Source organism: Myotis lucifugus, unplaced genomic scaffold (genome assembly GCF_000147115.1).
Source record: "Myotis lucifugus unplaced genomic scaffold, Myoluc2.0 scaffold_1013, whole genome shotgun sequence".
Lineage (NCBI taxonomy): Eukaryota > Metazoa > Chordata > Mammalia > Chiroptera > Vespertilionidae > Myotis > Myotis lucifugus.
Genome location: NW_005872061.1, coordinates 40,626 through 63,273, shown reverse-complemented (window position 1 = coordinate 63,273; position 22,648 = coordinate 40,626). Strand labels below are relative to the sequence as shown.

Sequence of the window (22,648 nt, the reverse complement as noted above, 5' to 3'; positions counted from 1 at the left end):
GACTTCGCTGTCGGCAAAGGAGAATTCTTCTCGGCCTGGAGCTGAAGGAGCAGCTCAGCTCTCGGTGTGAGGAGCCTGTGTACAGATGCTGGGACCTGCGAAAGGCAGTACTTGCGCACTTCCCCTCCCCCCTCGTTATATCTCGAGGAGCTTGGTCATCTGCCGTCGCCACTTCCTCTAAAGACAGTTCTTTCCAATGTCCAGTTCCTGCTTTGCCACCAGTGCCTGTGTTGTATCCAGCTCAGAATGTTGAATTAGCCAGGATTTTTGAGAGAATTTTTCTTGCTTAAACCCGCCCCCACCCCTCCATTTTAACAGCACATTCCAGGCAGGGAAGCCACAGCTGAGGCTTCATGTTGACAGTCAGCTCACTGCCTTCCAGATAGCAAAGCATTTATCATCCCTTGCCAGACTGGAGTCCTGTTCTCAAGCTGGAGCGAGGCAGGCCTGAGAGGTGTATGTGCTGGGAGGTGGGGAGCTTGAGCCACCCTGATATGTGATATAAATGGCACCACAGCGGATGGCAGCAAACTACCTAGACTGAGAGAGCCCAGGTGAGACCAGGTCTGACCAACACCCCTGTGCCTGGCTCCTCTGCACATCAACAACCAGCCCCCCTGCCCCGCCCCCTGGCTGGGAGGCCGGGCAACTGGCTTATCCCTGGGGGGCCTGAGGGTTCTGTTTCTGAGCTGGTGTCTCAGCCACCACCCCTAGGCCTGAGCAACCGCTCCTTCTGGGAAAATGCTTTGGGCTTCAAAAGCCCACTCTCCTTCTTCTGTCAGAGTAGGTTGCTAACAAACCCGTGACACTCGGGGCATGGAGGTATGTCTCAGGGCCTGACCTGGTGGTCTCAGTGCCCAGTTTGGGATTTCCACATGAAAAGTAACTTTAGAAGCTTCTTCCTGGTTGATCATTTCCACTACTCCTGTTCACAAAGCTGTTTCTTAAAAATATATTTAGCTTTGATCACTGGGTGGAAAGGAAATGTGTGCCTAGAGGCATGAAGAGTACCAGCAAATTGGGGGAAATTTCAGAGTTCTCAGGATGCCGAGTAAGTTCTGACTTGTCAGAACATCTCCCTCCTGGGGCTTATCGAAGGGGTGGTGATTTTCTGTGCCAGTCAGCTCACAAGTATTTACTAAGGACTGTGTGCTGGATGAGGTCTCCCTGGCTGCCAGACCTCACTCTTCCTGCTCACCCACCTCCTTGGGTTGAGGGGTTGATTTCTACTCTCCGATTCCTCCCAATTGGGCCATGAAGGTTCATTTGGGCACAAATAGTGTTTTGTGGTCTCGACGTGTGTGGCACCTCTTCCTTTGCAGCCCAGCCCCGCACCTCATGGCCTTCACTCTCAGGAGCCATGTGGGAGCTCCAAGCTGCCTGGAATCAGAGTGCCGCCCCCATCAGCAAGCATTTCATAATTGAACCATTCACAAGGGCCTCAGCTTTGGGAAATCATTTTGAGTATCTTGGCGATACTGGGAGCTACTGAAAGTTTCCGGGCAGGGACAGACACAGGAGGCTTGAGGGCAGCCAGTGCACTATGCATATTACCTCCCCAAGAAGCATGCCTGGCTCACCTTTCCAGAAAGAGTCTGGTTAGCCAAAGAGCGCACCATCTTGTGTCTCGGCCAGCGTTTCCGAGTTGAGGGCCCAGGAGTGCAAGCAGAGAAAGGAGATCGAGAAGGCCAGTGGCTTCATGTGTCATCCTGGCAACAGACCATCCGGGGCCCTGCCCATGTTGTGGACTCTCGAGTCACGAGACAGGAGACTGTAATGGAAACCAGATAGGTTGCTCAGAGGTATTTGGCACACGTCTCTTCAAATGTTAGGAGGCCAGAAGGGAGGGAAGTCACAGTTGGATTTAGAGCCGAACGGGTTCTCCCTCCCTCCTTTCCCATCCCCTTGCCTGCATCACAACTCAGGAATTTCTCAGCCCTGCCCAAGATCATCATAGTCGCCTCTTGGGGCCTCCTAAGTCCAGCACTCTGCACATGGGGTTGGCCCTTGCAGGGCCCACACACTTCCGCACAGGCCCCGCCTAGTCCCCAGGCTTCACCCCATTCCATTGTTGACCAGTTTTCCAGTTTGGGGTTCAGCATATGATGGACCGTCCAGTCTGGCAGGTCTGGGCACAGCTCCCAGCTCCTGCACTTACAGTTGCAGGGACTTTAAATTCCTCCATCTCTCATCCCTCAGTTGCCTCGCCTATAAAATGGGTGTGCTGGTCCTTACATCAGCCTTGAGTAAACGTGACAATCAACAATATCATGCAGGGTTGTGGGTGGACCAGGAATGGCGGCCCTTGTGCCCCTGAACTCACACAGAACACCCCTGCCAGCCTGGTCAGGCTCTGCCCGTTGGGACCCTGTCTTTCCTTTGAGGTCCAGTGTGGCTAGCACTGGTCTCTGCAGCCCAGCCAGCCAGGAGCACATCCCTCTGCCATGTTGGAGTGTTTACATCTCCTTGCAGCTCCCCTCACGTTTTTCTCTGACGTTCTTGTCTCTCTTGCCAGAGCCTTTCATACCCTTCCCCAGCTTCGGACACGGTTCATCTTGTTACATGGCAATTGGCTAGTGCTGCCGTGTTGACCTCACCCCCTCCTGAGAGCAGTCACTAACAAGCCAGAAGTGCTCACACCTGAGAGCTGAGGCTCCCAGTGCCTCACTAGGGAAAGCCAGTCACTGACCCATGTGGTGTTGGCTCTTCAAAGGCCACACAGGAGGGTGGCTGGGCCTGGACCTTCAAAGTTGTCTCACTCCCGGGCCACTGTCCCCAGGCCTGTAGCTCTGGCTGCTGAAGGGGCTGCTCCATAGCCCGGCATGGAAAGTGTCACCCTCACGCACTCACAGACAGGAGGGAGAAGTCAGCCAGGCGGAGGCAGGAACGGAAGCCTGCTCCCAGATTTGGTCCAGGCCAGGAGAGAACAGCAGACGCAGGTGATTCCCGGTCGTGGAGTACTACTGTACATGGCCCCCAGAGCATGATGTCTGGACAATGTGTGAGGACACTGAGCGTAAAATGGGCACCCATCCTGGACAGCAAGGCCCCGAGCAGCCCTTCTTCCCCCTCCTCCATGCCAACTCCCTCCTTCTCCTTTTTTTCCCTTAAACTCTTAATTCATCAAAGTGAATTGTCTGCCCGGGTCACAGAGCCTATATATTGGCCAGTTTATTTTCTGTGTGGTATTGATCAGGTTTTCTTGCTGAGATGACTCAATTATGAGGCCTGTGGTTGACACCACTGTCCATTTGGCAGTACCAAATTGCTCCTCCAGATGCCACCAAGTGGCCACTACAGATGTGCCTGTCCAGTGAGGAGCAGCCACCATCCAGCACCCCTGGGTAGAGCTCCTCCTGCCTTGTTTCCTGCTTCACTCCTGCAGCGGCTGCCCTAACGGGTCTTGGCATGCAGCATCTGCTCAGTTCCTTTTGTAGACTGTTCCACTGCACATTTCTCTTGCGTGTCAGTCCTTGCTCCTCTCCAAAGACAGCCAAAGGTCTAGAACCCTGAAGAATGCCAGTCTTTGAAAGAACAGCCCCCTTCTCCAAGTGATTTTTTTAAAAATATATTTTATTGATCTTACAGAGAGGAAGGGAGAGGGATAGAGAGTTAGAAACATCGATGAGAGAGAAACATGGATCAGCTGCCTCCTGCACACCCCCTACTGGGGATTGAGCCTGCAAACAAGGTACATGCCCTTGACCGGAATCAAACCCGGTACCCTTCACTCCGTGGGCCAATGCTCTGTAAGTGCCCATGGGCCCGCATGAGAACAGAAATCATGTAGGTGCTCCCTAGCCAGTTTGGCTCAGTGGATAGAGTATTGGCCTGCGGACTGTAGGGCTCCGGGTTCAATTCCAGTCAAGGGCACATGCCCAGGTTGCAAGCTCGATCCCCAGTGGGGGGGGCATGCAGGAGGCAGCCGATCAATGATTCTCTCTCATCATTGATGTGTCTTATCTCTCTTTCCCTCTCCTGTCCTCTCTGAAATCAATAATATATTTTTAAAATAAAAATAAAGTTAAAAAAACAAGAAATCACGTAGGTCAGGCATATCAAACTCGTGGCCCACAACAAATATTTTTGTAGCCCAGTCAATATAACAGTATGTAAGACACATTTTAATAAAAATTTCGTAACTTAATTTTTACAGTATCTTGTTATACATAATTATTAATAACGAACTACAATGTTCGCTAATGACTGATTACTATAATCATGTTGCATTCATTTCCCTTACGCGCACCATTTCTCTCCACTAATACTAGCAGCGAATATTTTAGCAGCCGATTGTCATGTCATTAGTCTTGGACTGACTTGTTTGGTGTGAGCAACAGGAAATATTTCGCTTTCAGAGAACAAGAAAAATAGGTTTATTTGTGTTACGCTTATTAATTTGTGCAGTTATTCAGTGTCTGGTAAATTAATGTTCAAGAAAAAATATTACTTGTTATTACAATGTTTCATTATTTTATATTAACAATTATTTATTTCAGCCCTTTGTATTCAGCATGTCTCTATCGAAATAACCTACGTTTCTATGAAAATTGAAGCTTTTATTTTTTTGCAGCCCACATAAACTTAAACCTTGTTTATTTGGCCTGTGTTAGCCTTTGAGTTTGACATGCTTAATGTAGGTGCTGTGGGGTGAAGCCCACCTCCAATCCAGGCCTGCTCACTTCCCAGGTGCCTGGTTCACAGGTGTCATTGTCAGACAATGCAAGAGCCTGAAATAGGCCTGAATAGGTCTGCCCTTCGAACTCACTTGTGGGCATGTTGTAGATGTGACCATCCAGATGGGGGTTCCCAAGGGAGCAGCCTCAGTGTGTCAGGCACTTGGGAACGTGAACAGAACTGGGGCCTCTTTTACTCTCTCACTGGCAGCAACCACCTGTGTAGTCTAAGCATAGTTTGAACTTAGGGGAACATGGAGCTGTGGACCCCATCCTGCCCTGGAGGGGTCTGCAGCCTAAGTTGGGAGCAGAGTACACTCTTCCCAAAGGTTAAAAGTACTACCATATGGTGTGAGTCCATCTGGCAATTTCCAGGAAAGGTACCTCTAGAGCAGTGGTTCTCAACCTTCCTAATGCCGCGACCCTTTAATACAGTTCCTCATGTTGTAGTGACCCCCAATTTCATTATTACAAATTGAACATAATTAAAGCATAGTGGTTAATCACAAAAACAATATGTAATTATATATGTGTTTTACGATGGTCTTAGGCGACCCCTGTGAAAGGATCGTTCGACCCCCAAAGGGGTCGTGACCCACAGGTTGAGAACTGCTGCTCTAGAGAGAGACAGCAAAGCAAAGGTTGCCTTGGGAGTGGGGGGTGAAGGGTGTGGGGGGAGCAGGGTTGACTGTGGACAGCCTGACGGAACTTCCTGCCATTCTGGAGCACTGATCTGAAGTTAGATTTTAGAAAGAGACAGGCGCAGGCAGGCGAATGCTCAGGGTGTCACAGAGCAGCACTGGCGGGCCCTGCTCTAGGCCCTCTGTGGAGCACAGTTACTGAGCGCTTGCCGGGGCCCAAGCTGTGCCAGCACAGGAGGAATGCAGCCACCAACCAGGCAGGGGTGGCCTCTCCTCACGGACTTACACTAGGCACTGGACAGACAAAAATGAACAGAGATCCAGGAGGAAAGTGAAATGTGGCATGCGGGTAGCACCAGGCAGGTGGGGGCACAGGGGAGCGCAGAGCCAGGGCTGCTGGGGTTGGGGTCTGAGAGGTCAGGAGCCCGTCTCCCAAAGACTGAAGAATCGTTCAGTGGGCAAGAGCTCACTGCCATGTCTGACCGAGTGGCAGCCTCTGCCACCGTGACTTCTCGGCCTTGCCCCCCCCCCCCCCCCGCGCCTCCAGGGCTTCTGCAGAAGGCAGGCTCCACAGGGCCCAGGCTGGCACCTGACCTGAGGCAGAATCTTGGAGGACGTTCTGGCTTGGGATGGGCCCTGTGTTGGCACTGGCATGGATTTTACAACAGCAGCCATTGTGGGGCTCACTGCTGGTTGACCCAGGTTCTGACTAGCCAGGTGGATCCCAGGAGGCATTGCTTTCCACACACCACCAAGGTCACAGCCAGATGGGAGAGGGGGCCGAGCCACGCAGGTCTCAAACAGTAAGCTTATGAGGTTCCTGGCTTCTCATTAGATGTGAGAGAAAAAGTGGGCTTCAGTCCTTAGCTTGCCAGGCCCCACCAAGCGCTGTGCCTGTTTCCTCTCTTGCAGGGTGGGGACTTGATCAGGTTGCAGAGAGTACCAATTGAGGGGTGAGAGAGGCAGGCTCTGTTAATTTGGGGCACAGACTCTACACGTGGATGGTATTTCCACAGCAACATACTTGCTCTTGTTGGGCCCAAAGGTGTATAAACCTGAGCAGAACTGAAGTGTTGGTGTGGTGGCCTTCCCTATGCACAGGGCATCTCTGGCACAGGCCCCTCTCCCCAGAGAGCGCCCTGGCCCCTGAGCATCCTCAGGCAGCCCCTAGAAAAGGCCGTACCTTGCACCCAAAGGTGGGTGCTTGTAACTCATACATGGCTCCCAGCTCTGCCTGTGGACCATTCAGGTCTTCTCTCTGCTAGGCCACGGTCATGCCTCCCGGGAGCCCCACACTCAGCACTGTACCCTTTCTTTGTTGTTGTTGCTGGGTTGACATATGGCTTCTTTGGTTTTCACACTTTTTATTTATTTATTTTTAAAAAATATATTTTATTGACTTTTTACAGAGAGGAAGGGAGAGGGATAGAGAGTTAGAAACATCGATGAGAGAGAAACACCCATCAGCTGCCTCCTGCACACTCCCTACTGGGGATGTGCCCACAACCAAGGTACATGCCCTTGACCAGAATTGAACCCGGAACCCTTCAGTCCGCAGGCTGACGCTCTGTCCACTGAGCCAAACCGGTTAGGGTGCACTTTTCCTTTTTTAAAAAAATAGATTAGAGAGAGGAAGGGAGCGAGAGATAGAAACATCAGTGATAAGAGAGAATCATCGACCGGCTGCCTCCTGCATGCCCCCTTCTGGGGATCAAGCCCACAACACAAGCATGTGCCCTGGCCTGGGATTGAACCATGACCACCTGGTTTATGGGTCTACGCTCAACCACTGAGCACACCAGCTGGGCCCACTTTTCCTTTTGTCATCTTCTCATTCATTTGTACTGGTTCTAAAACTGAGACTTGGAGAGCAGGGACATGGGGGGCAATTCACCACCACCTGAGGGATTTGAGCTGAGAGCTCCAAAATGGGGTGGGTAGGGAGATAGGTAGCCTGGTAGTTCCTCCAAGGCCTCCCCTGTACCTGAGCACTGGATGGCCAGGTAAACCTGGCCCTGAGTGGGGGACCAGAGGAGCTGTGTGGAGGGCTTGGGAAAGCTGAGTCCTGGATTCCCAGTAGAAGTGAGGAGGTGACACTCCGAGGGGCCTGGGCGAGGATGCAGGGGTTCCTCCCTCAGGGAGCCGCTGCCTTCAGTGCCTACACTGAGGGGGCCGTCTGGCCCCATGACCTCAGCCCGGAAGGTGTGGTTTTAGGCTTCAGATCCCCTCAGTGCACCAGCAGAGCGTCTCACGTCAGGCAGTCAACTCACTTCCCTCTCTGGCAGCCACCGGATTTGTGAACGTCCTATTTTCCCATAATCAAAAGAAGTGAAACTGCCCCGTGAAATAGAGTGGAACGCCCAGAACACCTAGGGCAGACAGGGTCTTGTTAGCAGAAGCTGGAGGGCAGCCCTTGCCTCTCCTGTGAGGTCCCCTAGAGGATGGTGCACCACAGAGGACAGAGGACAGCCAGCAGGTCCAGGTGGTGACAGTCCCAGGTCAGCCCCACACACCAGCCCTGCTTCCTTCTTGCCCTCCCCCTTCCTGTCCCCTCTCCCCCCTGTACTGATCTCCTTTCTCACCTGTGCTGTTTCCTTCTTAGACTCCCTGGCTTTAGCCAAGTTGAGAACCACCGACTTCCCTCTAACTCTTGGTGGAGAGGCGGGAGGATACGAACAGGCTAGGCCTGGCCTGGCGTTCTGCTCAGTCCCCATGGAGGGACGACACACGTGGGGAAAGTAACAGTGGTCAGAGGTGAAGGCAGTGTGGTTGCCCAGTGCTTACTGTTTGCCAGGCACACTCCTGAGCACACATGCAGGAGGCCACAGAAGCCGGCACATGGTCCCGTGAGTGCCTATCTGTCACCCCATTTCACAGAGAAAAACAGGCCCAGTGAAGCCGCTTACCCATGACCCAGGACCACATAGGTAGAAGGTGGCGGGCCTGCCCTTGCATGTCAGTGACCTGGCTGCTCCCTTAGACTGAGCCGCTGGGTGTCCTCAGGAGCCCTGGGAGGGGTTTTCATGTGTGAGCAGAAACTGCTGCCAGCCATTAGGAAATGGAGTGAGTGTGTCTGTGTATGTGCCACGCGTGCATGAGTGTCTGATTTTTTTTTTTATGGCTAATCCTCACCCGAGGATATTTTTTCAATTAATTTTTAGAGAGTTGGGGGGAGAGAAACATTGATGTGAGGGAGACACATCCATTGGTTTACTCCTGCATGTGCCCCAACCAGGGCCAGGGATCGAACCTGTGACCCTTTGGCACACAGGGAATGCTCTAACCACTGAGAAACATAGGCCAGAGCAAGTATCTGTGATTAAGCATGAGAAATTAAACATGTCACACACTGCTGTTCGGGGTTGTGTGTGATTAAGCATGCCAGAGTGCTGTTCAGATGTGTGTGCCCACACATGTCCATGAGAAATGACTTCCAGGCAGCATAACATTTGGCCCGAGCAAGGCAAGCCTCTCCTTCCCTCAGCTCTTGTCAAACATGACACTTACCGTGTTCGTTCAGCCATGGGACCTCCTCTCCACCACAAACCTGCTCGCCTCTCAGGAGCCTCCCCCCGCCCGTTCCGGAGCATGCATTTTGAGGGATTTGCCATACCTAGTGACCCCTGAGATTCCTACTGAGAGAAGGAGCCCCGCCTTCATTACAGGAGCGTGTGGATTGGAGTGTGTGCTCGGTCACCCGTCTTGCCATTGGCTGCTGTGTTCAGCATCTCTGGGAAGCTATCATGCACATCCTGACCCTGTGAGCTCCCACCAGCAGTGGACGTGGCATGGCTGGAAGGCATCCGGGGGCCTCCTCCTCTGAGACTCATTCTTTTACCTTCTGTTTCCCAGCTCGTCAGCGAGAAGGTCGGAGGGGCTGAAGGGACCAAGCTTGACGATGACTTCAAAGAGATGGAGAAGGTAATGGGAAGAGTGGTGTGCCCTAATGTCTGGCACCATTTACCGAGTCCCTCATGAGGCCCAGCTCTGACATCTAGGACGAGGCTTATCAGGATGGACTAGAGGCATCAGGTGTCCCTTAGCCCTGGGCAGGCAACAGTGGGGACATGGTGTAATGAACAGGGAGGCCAGGCAGCCCTCACAGCAGCGTGTAGTTCTTATGTGGGCTCCGAGGCAGGCAGGGACTGGGGAGCAGGGCAAGGGTTATTCAGGGGCCCCTGGTTTGGCCTTGGGTACCCCGTGATTTTGAAACCACGCATGTTGCCTCTTTACAGAAGGTGGATGTTACCAGCAAGGCTGTGGTGGAAGTGCTGGCCAGAACCATCGAATACCTGCAGCCCAACCCAGGTAGGGGCACCAGCTAGCTGCAAGTTCTTCCGGTTACCACAGCATGAAGAAGGAACGTAAGGGATCACAAAACTAAAATGTCATGGGGTAGGTGGGTTTTAGGCATGGCTGGGTCCAGGTACCTAAAGGATGTCCTTGGGGTCATGCATTTCCTTTCTGCTTCATCTGGCAGCTCTCATTCCTTGTGTCAATCCCAACCTTAAATCACCTTTGCAGCTAACAGTCCCAGCAGAAAAGAGCACCTCCCAACCAACACCCCAGCCGATTCATTGGGTCAATTTGAATTGGGTGTTCATCCTAGTTTGTCAGGCACCAGCCACATGCTCGCCTTTGGAACATGAAGTGGGGTCTCTTAGGATGAGAGGGAAGTGGGGACCTTCCCTCAAGGAATATCCAAATGCTAGTTCCTATAGCAGGAGGCAGTGGACGTGGAACAGGTACCAAACCCAGGCGTCTCCATTCAAGGCCTATGCCAGGGACAGACCCAAGTGGGCAGAGGTAGGAGCATATCCATGTCTGGGATGCCCGTACCTGCCACCACCACTTCTCTAGCGTGCTGCTCCACCGCGCCACTGAGGGGAGGGTCCCCGTCAGAGCCATGCTCCAGGATGAGGAGGCCCTGGGGCTCCTGAAAAGCCATCGCCTCTCCTGCCCACGGCCCATGATCCTTCGTGGCCAAGAACAGAGTAGGGCAGGCCTGCTCAGGGGCCTCATAGCCTGGTTGGCAACAAGTGCCTTGGGCCAAGGGAGTACTTTAGAAATACGTGGGCCTTGGGGAAGAGCAGGAGCACCCAGGGCAGGGGCAGTGCTAGCTGAGCACAGGCCTGGTGGCTCCTGGAGAAACCACCCACATGCCCACCCGGCCCATTCTTTTCCAGCCTCACGGGCCAAGCTGACGATGCTCAACACGGTATCCAAGATCCGTGGGCAGGTGAAGAATCCTGGCTACCCGCAGTCGGAGGGCCTGCTGGGCGAGTGCATGATTCGTCACGGGAAGGAGCTGGGTGGCGAGTCCAACTTCGGTGAGGGCTGCCGTGACGGCCTCAGCAGGTTGCATGGGCAGGCGGCCAGGCTGAGGGAGGGAAGGCCAGAGCTTCCCCACACTGGTGAGCAGGAGGGCACTTCCCTCCCATAGCTCCAGAATCTTCTCTAGTGCTGGCTGGTCCCACGGGGGGAGGGAGAATCCCAGCACCACCTAAAGTGTTAAGGCTGAGGGAAGGCCTCCCCCTCACGCCACAGCGCGTTCAGGGCAAATCTGGTCCCTTCTGAGAGTGTAGAGGGGCAGGTTGCTTGACACTTGTCATTACCAGCCCCAGGCCACTGGCTCAGGAACAGACGTGATGGTCTGTTGCTCTGATTTCTGGTCAGTCCTTGGCTGTGGGGTCATTTTAAAAGTTGGGGGTGTCTTGGCCCCACAGGCATCCTGTGATGGCTTCTTCCCCACCCCCCACCCCCACAGGCGACGCCCTGCTGGATGCAGGGGAGTCCATGAAGTGCCTGGCAGAGGTGAAGGACTCCTTGGACATAGAGGTCAAGCAGAACTTCATCGATCCCCTGCAGAACCTGTGCGACAAAGACCTGAAGGAGATCCAGGTATGCCTTGACGCCCTGTCCCTCATGCCCACCCCCTATAGCCCTCAGGGGTCCCACATGGCTCCCTCGCTCAGTGAGCCTCTTCCCATCCTGGGCCCCTCTCGGCTCACCTCCGTGCATACTTGCTGCGAGCAGGGCTGCAGGGCATTGGGGGCTCTGCAATGTGACCCTCGCCCTGCCCCCAGCACCACTTGAAGAAGCTAGAGGGCCGCCGCCTGGACTTTGACTATAAGAAGAAGCGGCAGGGCAAGATCCCCGATGAGGAGCTGCGCCAGGCCCTGGAGAAGTTCGAAGAGTCCAAGGAGGTGGCTGAGACCAGCATGCACAACCTCCTGGAGACTGATGTACGTCCATGGGCCCAGGACTACCCTTGCTTGGGAAGCCCCTGAAACCAATGCCAGCATCCAAGGGCTCAGTGCCGGTTTAGGAGGTGAAGGAAATGAAGGGGGAGCAAGGAGCAGAGGTGGGCAGCAACTGGCACCCTGAGGCTTTCGGTGTTTTGGGCCCTTCACCCTTCTCCAGCTGCAGCTCTAAGGTCAGCCGGGCCCCAGTGCCTGGAGCAGTCTGGGAAGGCTCCTTGCAGGAAGTGGCCTAGAGATGGGAGTTAGAGGACAGCCCCCTCTTCAGCTCTGGCTGGTTGCTTGCAGATTGAGCAGGTGAGCCAGCTCTCTGCCCTGGTGGATGCCCAGCTGGAATACCACCGGCAGGCCGTGCAGATCCTGGACGAGCTGGCCAGCAAGCTTAAGCGAAGGTGAGCCCCTTCCCTTCTGTGCTGGCCAGGAAAGGCCTAGTGGCTGTGGGGTCCTGGGCTGGCAGCTGGCTTTTCATAATCTCTGGGCTGTGGGGATCCCACAAGGGAGTAGGACCTCCTCGGGCTTGTCCTGTCCCGAAGGAGAGGGTGGAGTGGCGGTGGGACAGGAGACAACCTGAGGGGGATGGGAGGCAGGTTACCCAGGGCAGACCCTAGGAGCCCTTCCTCCACTGCCATTCTCCTTCGTTGGCAGTGGTTCCCTGGTGGGGCCACTTGGCAACCTGAAAAATGCCCTAGTCTGGGGATCTGGCCCAGGGGGTCCCCCAGGATTCCCCTGTGTGTTGTGTCCATCTCACAGCCTCCCCAGGGTCCCACTGCCCATGTGGCAGCAGCAAAAACAGCTTGGGGCCGGGGGGTGTTGTTCTCTGGCCTTGACACCCTGGCTCATGATGCAGGCTCTGTGTCTGCTCACACCTCCCCCTTCACTTGCAGGATGCGGGAAGCCTCTTCGCGCCCCAAGCGTGAATACAAGCCCAAGCCCCGGGAGAGCTTTGACCTTGGAGAGCCTGAGCAGTCCAACGGGGGCTTCCCGGCCCCCAAGATCTCAGGTAAGGCGCTGGAGGGGCTGTGCTTTCCCAGGGCCTCAGAGACAGGCCCCTTGTGGGGCAGCCCCAGCTTGCTGCCCCATCCCAGCCCTCTGCAAAAGGGGCCCGAGATGGGACCAGGCCCCACCTCAGCACTCTCAGCCCACCTGTGTGCTTTGTTTGCAAGCAGCTTCGTCATCTTTCCGATCTTCCGACAAGCCCGTACGGACCCCCAGCAGGAGCATGCGTGAGTGTCCCCGCCTCGGTTTATAACAGTGCCTTCCAGTCTATCCTGCGAGGGTCTCTCTGCCTCCCCCGATCTGGTAGAAGCACACACCTGTTGGGGTTTCCTCAGGCCCGCAAGCAGGGAAGGAGCCGAGTTCTTGCCTCTGTGGCCTCAGCCTTCCCTTGGAAAACAGGCCGCTGTGAGCGTCCAGGGTGGGCTCTGGGCATCCTAATGCCACTGTGCGCCCCCAGCTCCTCCCAGGAGCATTGTGGTAACCACTCACAGAACCCTTTCCATCCTTCGTGTGTGTGTCACTTGTTCCTTATTCCCAACAACCCTGGGGAGCTCTCCTTAGGGGAAACTGAGGCACAGCGAGGCAGCAGGTGGGGTTTGAGCTGGACGCCCAGACCTTACACCCATACCCTGCCCACCCCCAGCGCCCCTGGACCAGCCAAGCTGCAAGGCACTCTATGACTTTGAGCCCGAGAACGATGGGGAGCTGGGCTTCCATGAGGGCGACATCATCACGCTGACCAACCAGATCGACGAGAACTGGTACGAGGGCATGCTCCATGGCCAGTCGGGCTTCTTCCCCCTCAGCTACGTGGAGGTGCTGGTGCCCCTGCCTCAGTGACAGCGTGGGCCTGCTCACCTCTCCGTCCAGATCGCCTGTATTCCACTCGGCCCGAAGCACAGCAAGGGTAGTGCTCCTCCCAGGGCCTCCCGAGGTATTCCCAGGGCACCAGGACTCGAGGCAGCAGGGCCATCGGAGAGGCCAGGGGCCCTGTTTACACTAGTGCTCACCCATCGAGGTGGTGGGGGCTCCCCTCCCCACCCGCCCTGAGGGGGGCTAACACTAAGGTGCTCTTAGAAACACTAACTTCCTCCCGCCCCTCCAGGACCGTGGGCGGGTCCCCTTCACTCAGACACACACATGCCCTCTGACCCCTCCACACTGGGGCCTGGCCCACCCTGACCTGCCCTTATTGTGAGCAGATTGAAAGTCTTTGTGATGGGGTGGTCCAAGCACCCTGCTTTTAAATTCCCCCAAGAACTCCTCCTCAGGCCCCTGCATGCCCACAGATGCCACCTGCTTAGTAGGGCCTCACCCAGGAGCCCAGTCCCCTAAGGACAGGCCCTGTCCTCAGCTGCAGGGTGCTGAGCCCTACACACCCATGCGCACCCTACCCCTGACCAAGCACATGGACCATTTCTGGCACAAGCTGCCACCACCAGCTACAGACACATAGACACAGACACACCATACACGGGACCATGGGAGCCCCCAGCTTCCTCTCTGCTGAAGGTCAAGCACAAAGGCTTTGATGAGTGAATGTTGCCAGACTCCTGGCTGCTCGGGAGGGTCACAGGGCCTCCCCCATCCCACGTTGGCTGCCCTCCCCCTGTTGACAGTATCCCCAGCTGTCTCCTCCAGACCAAGGTAGGCAGCTGCCCAGACCAGCAGGGCCCCAGCCCTGCATCCGCTTCGCCTCTTGCCTAATCTGAAATCGGCCTCGGGGGACCTCGGGCCTGGTTCACATTCCCTTCCCCAGTGACCCTGCACAGCCCCCATGACACCAGGCTCTGCTCGTCCCCAAGGCCCCCCCACCATCATGAGTGGGTGAGACACAGGCATCCGGACCAAGACAAGCAGCATAGCCTTGGTCAGTCTAGGGCAGAAGGAAATGTAATCCTGATTTTTTTTTTAAAAGAAGTATTAAACGTCTCTTTCTACAGTCTCTTGCCTGGTTGTGGTGTGGGGCAGGCCTTCTCTTCACCGGGACATCCACAGCCCTCCCAAGGGGTCTCTGGTCAGGACAGGGCCTACACAGCTGCCCACCTACCCACTCTTGGAGTGGGCACCTGCCCCATAGCAAGCCCAGGAAGGGTGGTTGTCATTCACCCTTCAGTGGCATGGGAGGTATGTCTCCAAGACTCCCCTCCTCACAGCCCCAGGAAGAGACAGGGCTGGGGTTGGGTCCAGCACTGTCCACACACTCGGCTGCATGAGCGCTCCACTGCCAGACAGCAGCCTGTGCCCAGCAGCAAGTGCTAGGAGGCCCCCCTCAGGGTGAGACACAGGCCTGGCTGTTTGCTTCTCTCCTTTATTCTGTGAGCACCTGCATCGAACAACGCAGTCCCGCAGGAACACAGCAACACAGTCATGAACGAAACCTCTCGACCTGCTCCCCTCACCCGGGGTTGGGGGGTGCCGAGTCTGCCCAGGAGGCCTCCCAGGTCCTCAGAGGTCGATCCTCTCAGTTCCCTTGCTTAAGGACGCTGTACACCTGCTCCAGCACATGGCACAGGCCCTGGTCCTTGGGCATCCTGCTGGCCAGGGAGATCTGAAACAAGCAGGCCTGGCGCCTCAGGACTATGTCCGGCAGGCCTGGCCTGGCCTCGCCCCCAAGGCCCAAGCGCTGCCACATGGCAGACGGGCTCGCCTACCCACGGTACACGGTGGTATCCCTAAAGCAATGCTTTCTTTTTAACAAAAGGGATGTTGAGTAACAAGACCCAGCTGACTAATGGTTGGGGTTGGGGGGTCATCTGCACTTTACAAATCCTGCTGTCACTCCAGCCTGGATCCCACTCGCCACATGCTGAGCGCCACCCAGCAGCCCCGTGCCTGGCTGGGAGGTGACCAGGAACAACATTAAGCCCTGGTTACTGTTTTCTTTAAAAGTTTGAACAGCTGGCCTGTGTGCTCAATGGTTAGAACATCAGCCTGGGCACCAAAGGGTCTCGGGTTCAATTTCTGGTCAAAGGCAGGTGCCTGGGTTGCAGGTTTGATCCATGGCCCCAGGTTGGGGTGCGTGTGGGAGGCAACCAACCGATGTGTCTCTTTCACATCCATGTTTCTCTCCACCCCCTCCCTTCCACTAAAAATCAATGGAAAAAATAGCCTCAGGTGAGGATTAGCAAAAAATAAAAGTTTGAACAAAACAAGCAAAAGTGTGAAACTTTCTCTATACAAAGCAAAGTTGAGAATATCTAAGGATGACTTTCAAACAGGAAATAAATCAGACACACACCGGAGGCCAATAAATGCCTAATTTAAATGTCCCACTACCTGGGGGGCCAGTGTGCACGTTCACAACACCAGCAGCTCTTAAGACTCTAAACCAGATCAGAACCCTGCACACCCTCTGTGTGTGAGTGGCCGCGGAAGGAAGCAGGGCCCAGCGCAGCTTCAGCGGGGCTGTCCCAGGGTCTGGGAGTCTACAGGACTTTAACGTTTCATCTCCACTTTGATGGTGATTCCCACCCCCACCCTCGTGATAAAACAAGGCTTTTTGGCACTGTTCATTTCCAGCTGGAATACTTTTGTAGAGAACAAGTTAGGGAATATCTTTCTCAAGCTGCCCATGGGTGTATTCTTGGGTGCTCCCCAAGAGCTGTCTTCCTACAGGAGGGGTTCACATGGGACTTGGGGTAGAAGTCTTACCTTGAGCTTGTCAAGGTAGGTGTGCTCCTGGTTCCAGGGCTCCTGAAACCTCACCAGGTCCGGGGCGCCCTTGTAGAACTCCACCAGCAGCATCTACAGGACAGGGGGTGGTTGGGACCCCTCACTCCCGCCTCCCCACGCCAGGCACTGGGATCCAGCAGTGAGCAGGACGGCGCTGCCGCTACCTATCACCTATCCTGAAGGATTCCAGGCTAATGCAACCAGCAGACAACACCGCTCACCAAGGAAGTCCACGGAGGAGCCCACCCAGTAGACAGGAGGGAGCTCAGGAAGAGGGAACTGCCCGAGAGGCTGAGGGAGGCACGCCGAACGTGGTATCATGCAGGCCTGACAGCCCCCTGCTTTAGCCTCACTAACGATACCCTGAAACCACAGGTGTCATGAACTAGCTCCGTTTTTCAAATGCCTGTTGAGCCACAGGCATAAACCATCCTGCTGACACCTGGAGTCCTCCACGTGTCTCCCCTTGGAGAGGAGCGGCAGGTGCAGAGGCCCGAGATGGGAGCATCCCTGGTGTGTCCAGAACAACTAGGAGGCCTGGGGGGTGAGGGAGGTGCTGCAAGGACCTGGGACTGCGTGCTAAGAGACACAGGTGGTTATCTCCAGAAGAGGGACCTGACCAGGGCCCTGGTGGCACATTCAGCCACGGCTGCCTGAGTCAGACCTTGTCCTGTAGGCCCAGCTAGGCCCTTTCAGACCCGGCCCGCCCCATGAGGAGGGCTGCACCCACCTCACCTGGGAGTGAGCTCACCATCTCATGGAGGATGTCATTCGTCAGGAAGCTGTCCTGGACGTAAGCCATCTCCACGTCCATGGGGATACCGTAGTCACTGGGCCTTTGCTGGCAGGGACACGGGCCAGTCACCACCAGCCGCCCCAAGCCTCCCACCCCGTGACACATCCAGCACGTTGACCCTTGGCCTCCCCCAGGAGCTCCACCTACCTCAGGGGGTGGCATCACCCAGAACGGGGAGATCTTGGACTCTGGGCCCTGGTTGCCAGAGTAGTAAGGGGCTGTGGGAGGAGAGTGAGAGAGGGGCTGGGCCTGGGGGGCTCATGGTCCAGGAGTCACACACACACACCTACCCCAGGGGGCACTTACAGCAGAGCAGGGCGAGGCAGGGCTGGAAGCCATTGCTGGAGCCCTGCAGCCGCAGCTGGTAGTCCATCTGCGTATCGATGTCCTGCAGCGATGGCAGCGCCGGGCTGTGTGGGTGGCTGTGGTACCAGCCCACCAAGGACAGGCCCCGCAGAAGCAGGCTCTGATAGATCTGGGGACAGAGGCAGGGCTGGAGAGGGCGGGGAGCTGGGGCCCTACCGGCCTTGCTGTACTCCTGACTCCCAACCAGCTCCACCTGAGAGCAGCACATAATGAGTATCTGCTGTGCACCAGGACTGCGCCCACCCTAACAAGTCCGGTTGGGGGATGGTCAACAAGAACATAAAAAAGATGCACCTGTCATGAAACAAAGGCAAAAAGTGATTTTCCCTGCTGTGTCCCAACTCCTGCTACAATGCCTGCCACACAGAAGATGCTCAATAAACAGTTAAGGAGGTGGATATGCGTGCATTTGAGCAGGCACAGGCATTCTGAATGCCTGCAGCAAGTGGAGGCAAGCAGGGGCAGAGAGAACAGTTCTCGCTGAATCAACATCCATTCACTTATCCCTGAGAGACACAAGAAGGTGGGTGTAGAGCGCTGAGCACGGAGCCAGGTGCATACTAAGACCCATTAGGAAAACATCAAGAATGGCAGCCTGATGGGGGTGGTTCAGTGGTTGAGCATCAACCTATGAACCAGGAGGTCACGGTTCCATGTGTCCTGACCTGGTTGCTGGCTTGATTCCCAGTGGAGGTTTGCAGGAGGCAGCCAATCAATGATTCTCATCATTGATGTTTCTCTCTCTCTCCTTCCATCTCTCTAGCTCTTCCTCTCTGAAATAAATAAAAATATATTTATAAATAAATAAAATGGCAGTTAAGCCCTGCTGGTTTGGTTCAGTGGTTAGAGTGTCCACCCATGGACCAAAGGGTCTCGGGTTCGATTCCCAATCAAGGGCACATAGGTTAAGGCAGTGGTTCTCAACCTTGGCTGCACATTAGAATCACCTGGGAATCTTTTTAAAATCCTGATTTCTGGGCCTCATGAGGTACATGTACCTCCATTGGAAGGCAACCAATCGGTGTGTCTCTCTCACATCGATGTTTCTCTCTCTTTCTCTCTCCCCCCTCCTCCCTCTTCCACTCTCTCTAGAAATCAATGAAAAAAATAGTGAGTGAGGATTAAAAAAAAACAAAACATTAAAATGTATCCAGCCCTTACTAGGTGTCAGCTGGGGCAAGGGCTCACACATGCTCATTTGCACATTTTTTGAGCACTGACTTCGCCAGCTGCAAGAACAGCTGTGTGCACCCATCCCACCTCAGAATGCCCCATCCAGTGTGTCCCCTCACCTCCTCTTCAATAGTGGCCCCGGTATCCACGTCCCCCAACCGGCTGCGACAGGGAAAGGCTCTCAGCACCGTGAGCACTGCACAGAGCGGGGAGAGAAGGCGTGAATATTGGCCCGGCCCCCAATATCCCCCTGCCCACTAGGCCCCAATTACCCACTCTGGCTGTTGATGTCCCAGCGGCCCCCCAGGTACCCCACGACCTCGCTGCGAGTTAGGTGGCTGTGGAAGTCCTGGGAAGAGGTACATGAGAAGACATAGGCTACACCCGGCCCCAATCCATCCTGGGAGTGGGAGTCCAGGGCCCTTGTAATGGACAGGGGCCAGCCCTCCCACCTCCTCCTTCACCCAAACATTGACTGAGCACCTATGAGCAGACAAGGTACCCACGCACATAGAGCTGACATTCCAGGGACCCCATCTGTCTCCAGAGCACCCAGCCCTCTGCCCAGACCTGGGAGCCCCTGACCCACAAGGCACACACCAGCAGGAACAGCACGTTGCTGGAGATGGCCACATTGAACGGCTGGAACTTGTTGATGGCTGCGAAGGATGTTACTTCCACCAGGGTATGGGGGTTCCTGCAGAAGCCCGAGGGTCCCACAGCTTCAGGAACCCCTAGGCTGGCTCCTCAGCCCTCCCCCCAGCCAGCTCTGAGGATCTGAGGCCTTGCCCCCGCCTTACTCCTCCACCCACCCCAGCAAGAGCTCGTGTAAACTGGGGTTCGTGTGGGGGACATGGACATATCTGACCTGGCAGAGTCGCGACTGCCCAACATGCAGTACCGCACTGGCACCCGGATCTTGTTTTCCACTCGCTTCCCCAGGGGCGTGGCCTCTGCGGGGTTGGGGTAAGGCAAAAAGGCAGCGTCAGTCCCTCCCCAGCCTGGAACTGGAAATCAAAGACAGGACAACCCAAGAAGGAAAAAAACCCTAGAGGCAGCCTTAACAATAAGGCAGCGGGACTGGGAAATCAGGCGGCAGGTTGATAAATGGGACGGAGATTTAAAATCAGATGAAGGGCCCAAATCAGGCGAGGACCTCAGAAGACCAGGTTGGGGAGAAGGTGGAATTAGGGAGCAAGTTTAGAAATCAGACAACCGGGCAAAGAAATCCTATTGGGGAACAAGGAAAGCAGGCAGCATGGTGAAAAAATTGGGCAGCACATTAAGAAATTGGTCAGTGGAAAAAAAAAAAGGGAAGAAATTGGTCAGTGGGAGCAAGAAATCCAGCATTAGGCGGTGAGAGTGAAATTAGTGGGCTGGGAAGTCAGCCAGGCATCTTGGAGGCACCGAGGAAAAGAAAGCCCATACCCGTCCACAGCCTCCTCCTGCACCTGAGCTCTGCATGTCGCCCACCCTGCCTCCTCCCCTCCCTCACGCCTCTCACCAGGGTGGGCAGGTTCTGAGGGGCCCTTTGCAGGTGGTCTTCGACTTTTCTCCTCTGCTGAGACCCCTGCCAGAACCTCCTCCTCCTCTTCCTCCATCAGCAGCTCCTCCTCCTCCCCTTCACTGGCTGGGCTCTGGCGGGGTGGGGGTGACAGCAGCGGGTCCCTCAGCTGGGTGCACTCCACCCTCCCCAAGTCCCACCCAGACTGCTGGCCTGCCTGACCCTTAGGTCCTTGCCGTTGCCTCAGATGTCCGCTAGAGGGAGGGAGTGAGCAGAGGCGGTCTAAGGCTCTGGCCTGCTCAGACCTGAGCTCCTTCATGTGCCTGTCTCACAGGTTCGAATCCTGAACAAGCTGTGTGACTTTAGCGCCCTAACCTATCTGAGCTCTATGGTCACCTGTAAAACCGCACAATGACCTCTAGCCCAATAGGGCTGGCGTCAGGGTGAAACAAGTTAATGTGTGCAAAGAATTTAGCATATGCTCAGTTGCTCCATTGAGCAAGCACGCACTTTGCATGGATTATGTTATTTAATTCTCTCAATAACCTCTCTTCTTGCTCTCTCCTAAACCTCCCTCACCAAGGTGACTTCTCTGTGTCCAAACCCAACAGTCACATTTCATTCTCTGTCCTCCTCCCCCTCCCAGCAGCATCGGACCCAGCTGGTACCCCATCCTCCTGGGAACTTCTCAGGGATCCTGAACTCACCCAGCTTCCCTGTCCCCCTCCAGGGTCCCCTCAGCCTTCCCATCTCTCCCTTGTTGCCTAGGGCAGGATCCTGGGGCTTCCTCCCTCAGGAAAGGCTGGTCTACTCTCAGGACTCCAATCCTGCCCATGCCCCAACGATACCCACGGACCTGTCTACATCCTGGAGTTCTCCTGCGCTCCAGACTCAGGGTCCGCTGTCCGTCAACATCACCATGCAGGGGGTGCTCCCACTCAATACAGCCATGATGCACCCGACCAGCCCCCCAAACCTACTCCTCCCAAATCCCCGCATCTCCAATGACAGCAACCCCATCTACCCACTTGCTCAGAACAAAACTCTTAACACCAACATTTAATCCATCAGCAAATCCCATCAGATCCACTTTCAAAATTAGTCAGAACCTGACCACGTCTCCATCTCAATGGCTGGGCTGGTCCGCCCCACCATCGCCCACCTGGACCAGCATCCAAGTCAGTCTACGCCAAAAACTGAGGTCGACCTCCCAGACAAGAAGGAATTCTGCCTCAAGACTGCAGCACCAACTCCTGTCTGAGTTTCCATCCTGCCAGGGGCCCCACAGATTTAAGACTTGCCAGCCAGGTATGTACACACATACTTAAGAGACCTAAATTTGTCTAATACACATGGTACTGCTATTACCATTTCCATTTTACATATGACGAAGTCTAAGGCTTAATCCGGGAGGCCGAAGGACGCACCTCATCGGCGACAGCTGCAGGCACGTGGAGCTGGTGTCGCCGGAGCCAGGCGGCCTTGTACTTGTCCAGTTTCTGGCCCTTGTACTTGACGGAGGCCCAGCCACACCCTGACTTTCTTGGCGGGTTCACCAGCTTCTTGCAGTGGGTGGCCCAGGCGCTGGGTGAGTTGAACACCTGCCCTGTTTCCTGCCACACGATCCTCCCGTCTGGCTGCAGGGCCCCCCATGAACTTTCTTTCCCCTGCAGCGACAGTGGGCTGGCTGGGGCCCCGGGAACTTGGAACCCACCAAGGCCCTCCTCCCGGGAAGCCCTCCCTGACCCAGTGCTGCTCCCAGGGCTCAGCACCCAATTTCCCACTTCAGCACCCTTCCAAGAAGCTTTCCATCTTAGGTGCCTCCCTGTACTTATTGTGTCCACTGCCACAGTCCTGACCAGCTTGGATCAAAACCACCCAAGTATGTGTCTATCCCCCTTCCCCTTACTGTGAACCCCCAAAGGGCAGGGACAGGGTCTGTCTTTATCCCTGCTGTGTCCCTAATACCTAACATGCTGGTACACAGCAGGTGCTCAATTCACAAACTGTACCATTCACAAACCAAACAACAATAGTAATACGAGCAAACACAAAGCACTTACTGTGTAGCAGACACCTTGCTGAGCGCTTTATTCATTTAATTCTCATACAACCCCATGGGAGGGGGAAAAGTCCCATTTTACAAGTAAGGAGACTAGAATAGTAGGATACTGAGAGGTTGAGCGAGGTCACACAGCCAAGAAAGCAGTGGTATCCTCGCTGAGCCCCAATTTCTCCTTTGCAGAATGGGGTGTCTGATGAACGGTGGCCTTCTGGGCTCGTGCTGGGTCTGGATGTTCCGTGCCTCAGTTTCCCCTCCCCATTCCCAGGCTCTGCCTGCTGCAAGGCAGCTCTGGGCCTCAGTTTCCCTTCTTGCCCCTGCTGGGATGGGCTGGGGGGCTGGGGGGAGCTCACCAAGTAGTAGATAGACAGCACCCCGGCGCCGGGCTCCAGCTGCGCGTCTTTGAGGAGCACCCGCAGGGTGACCGCGCGCCTGGTGAGCGCGCCCCCCGGCCCGCCGCCGCCCCCTGCTCCCGTCCCGCCGCCGCCGCCGCCGCCGC

At 55.4% G+C, this 22,648-nt stretch overlaps 2 protein-coding genes across 8 annotated transcripts in view; one reads left to right on the top strand and one right to left on the bottom strand.

The window, feature by feature from the left end:
- Positions 1-14,518, top strand: part of SH3GL1 (SH3 domain containing GRB2 like 1, endophilin A2) — a 47,676-nt gene extending 33,158 nt beyond the window's left edge. For 2 of the 7 annotated variants that reach the window (XM_023747847.1, XM_023747848.1), the window contains 9 exons: positions 9,170-9,238; positions 9,553-9,681; positions 10,504-10,647; positions 11,044-11,218; positions 11,404-11,562; positions 11,866-11,969; positions 12,462-12,577; positions 12,744-12,800; positions 13,217-14,518. In XM_023747847.1, coding sequence (XP_023603615.1) covers positions 9,216-9,238; positions 9,553-9,681; positions 10,504-10,647; positions 11,044-11,218; positions 11,404-11,562; positions 11,866-11,969; positions 12,462-12,577; positions 12,744-12,800; positions 13,217-13,413 — 1,104 coding nt within the window. In that variant the 5' untranslated portion in view covers positions 9,170-9,215 and the 3' untranslated portion in view covers positions 13,414-14,518. Of the gene's footprint in view, positions 1-9,169; positions 9,239-9,552; positions 9,682-10,503; positions 10,732-11,043; positions 11,219-11,403; positions 11,563-11,865; positions 11,970-12,461; positions 12,578-12,743; positions 12,801-13,216 lie in introns of those variants that run through there. The other 5 variants (XM_023747845.1, XM_023747846.1, XM_006107100.3 and 2 more) reach the window with 4 other exon arrangements.
- A 350-nt stretch (positions 14,519-14,868) lies between these two features.
- Positions 14,869-22,062, bottom strand: MPND (MPN domain containing). Its single transcript, XM_023747843.1, has 12 exons — positions 22,056-22,062; positions 21,515-21,774; positions 20,088-20,220; positions 19,452-19,536; positions 19,184-19,280; positions 18,860-18,932; positions 18,703-18,779; positions 17,351-17,519; positions 17,192-17,262; positions 17,000-17,089; positions 16,228-16,320; positions 14,869-15,124 (listed from the first exon to the last, which is right to left on the bottom strand). The coding sequence occupies exons 1-12, from the start codon at positions 22,060-22,062 to the stop codon at positions 15,038-15,040; spliced, it is 1,242 nt and encodes a 413-aa protein (XP_023603611.1). The 3' UTR covers positions 14,869-15,037.
- Positions 22,063-22,648: the final 586 nt, after the last annotated feature.

Coding starts and splice junctions, on each gene's coding strand:
- MPND (XM_023747843.1), bottom strand. Junction 16,321..16,999: donor ATGACATCCTCCATGAGATG/GTGAGCTCACTC, acceptor CCTGTCCTGTAG/ATGCTGCTGGTGGAGTTCTA. Junction 15,125..16,227: donor CCTACCTTGACAAGCTCAAG/GTAAGACTTCTA, acceptor TGCTTGTTTCAG/ATCTCCCTGGCCAGCAGGAT.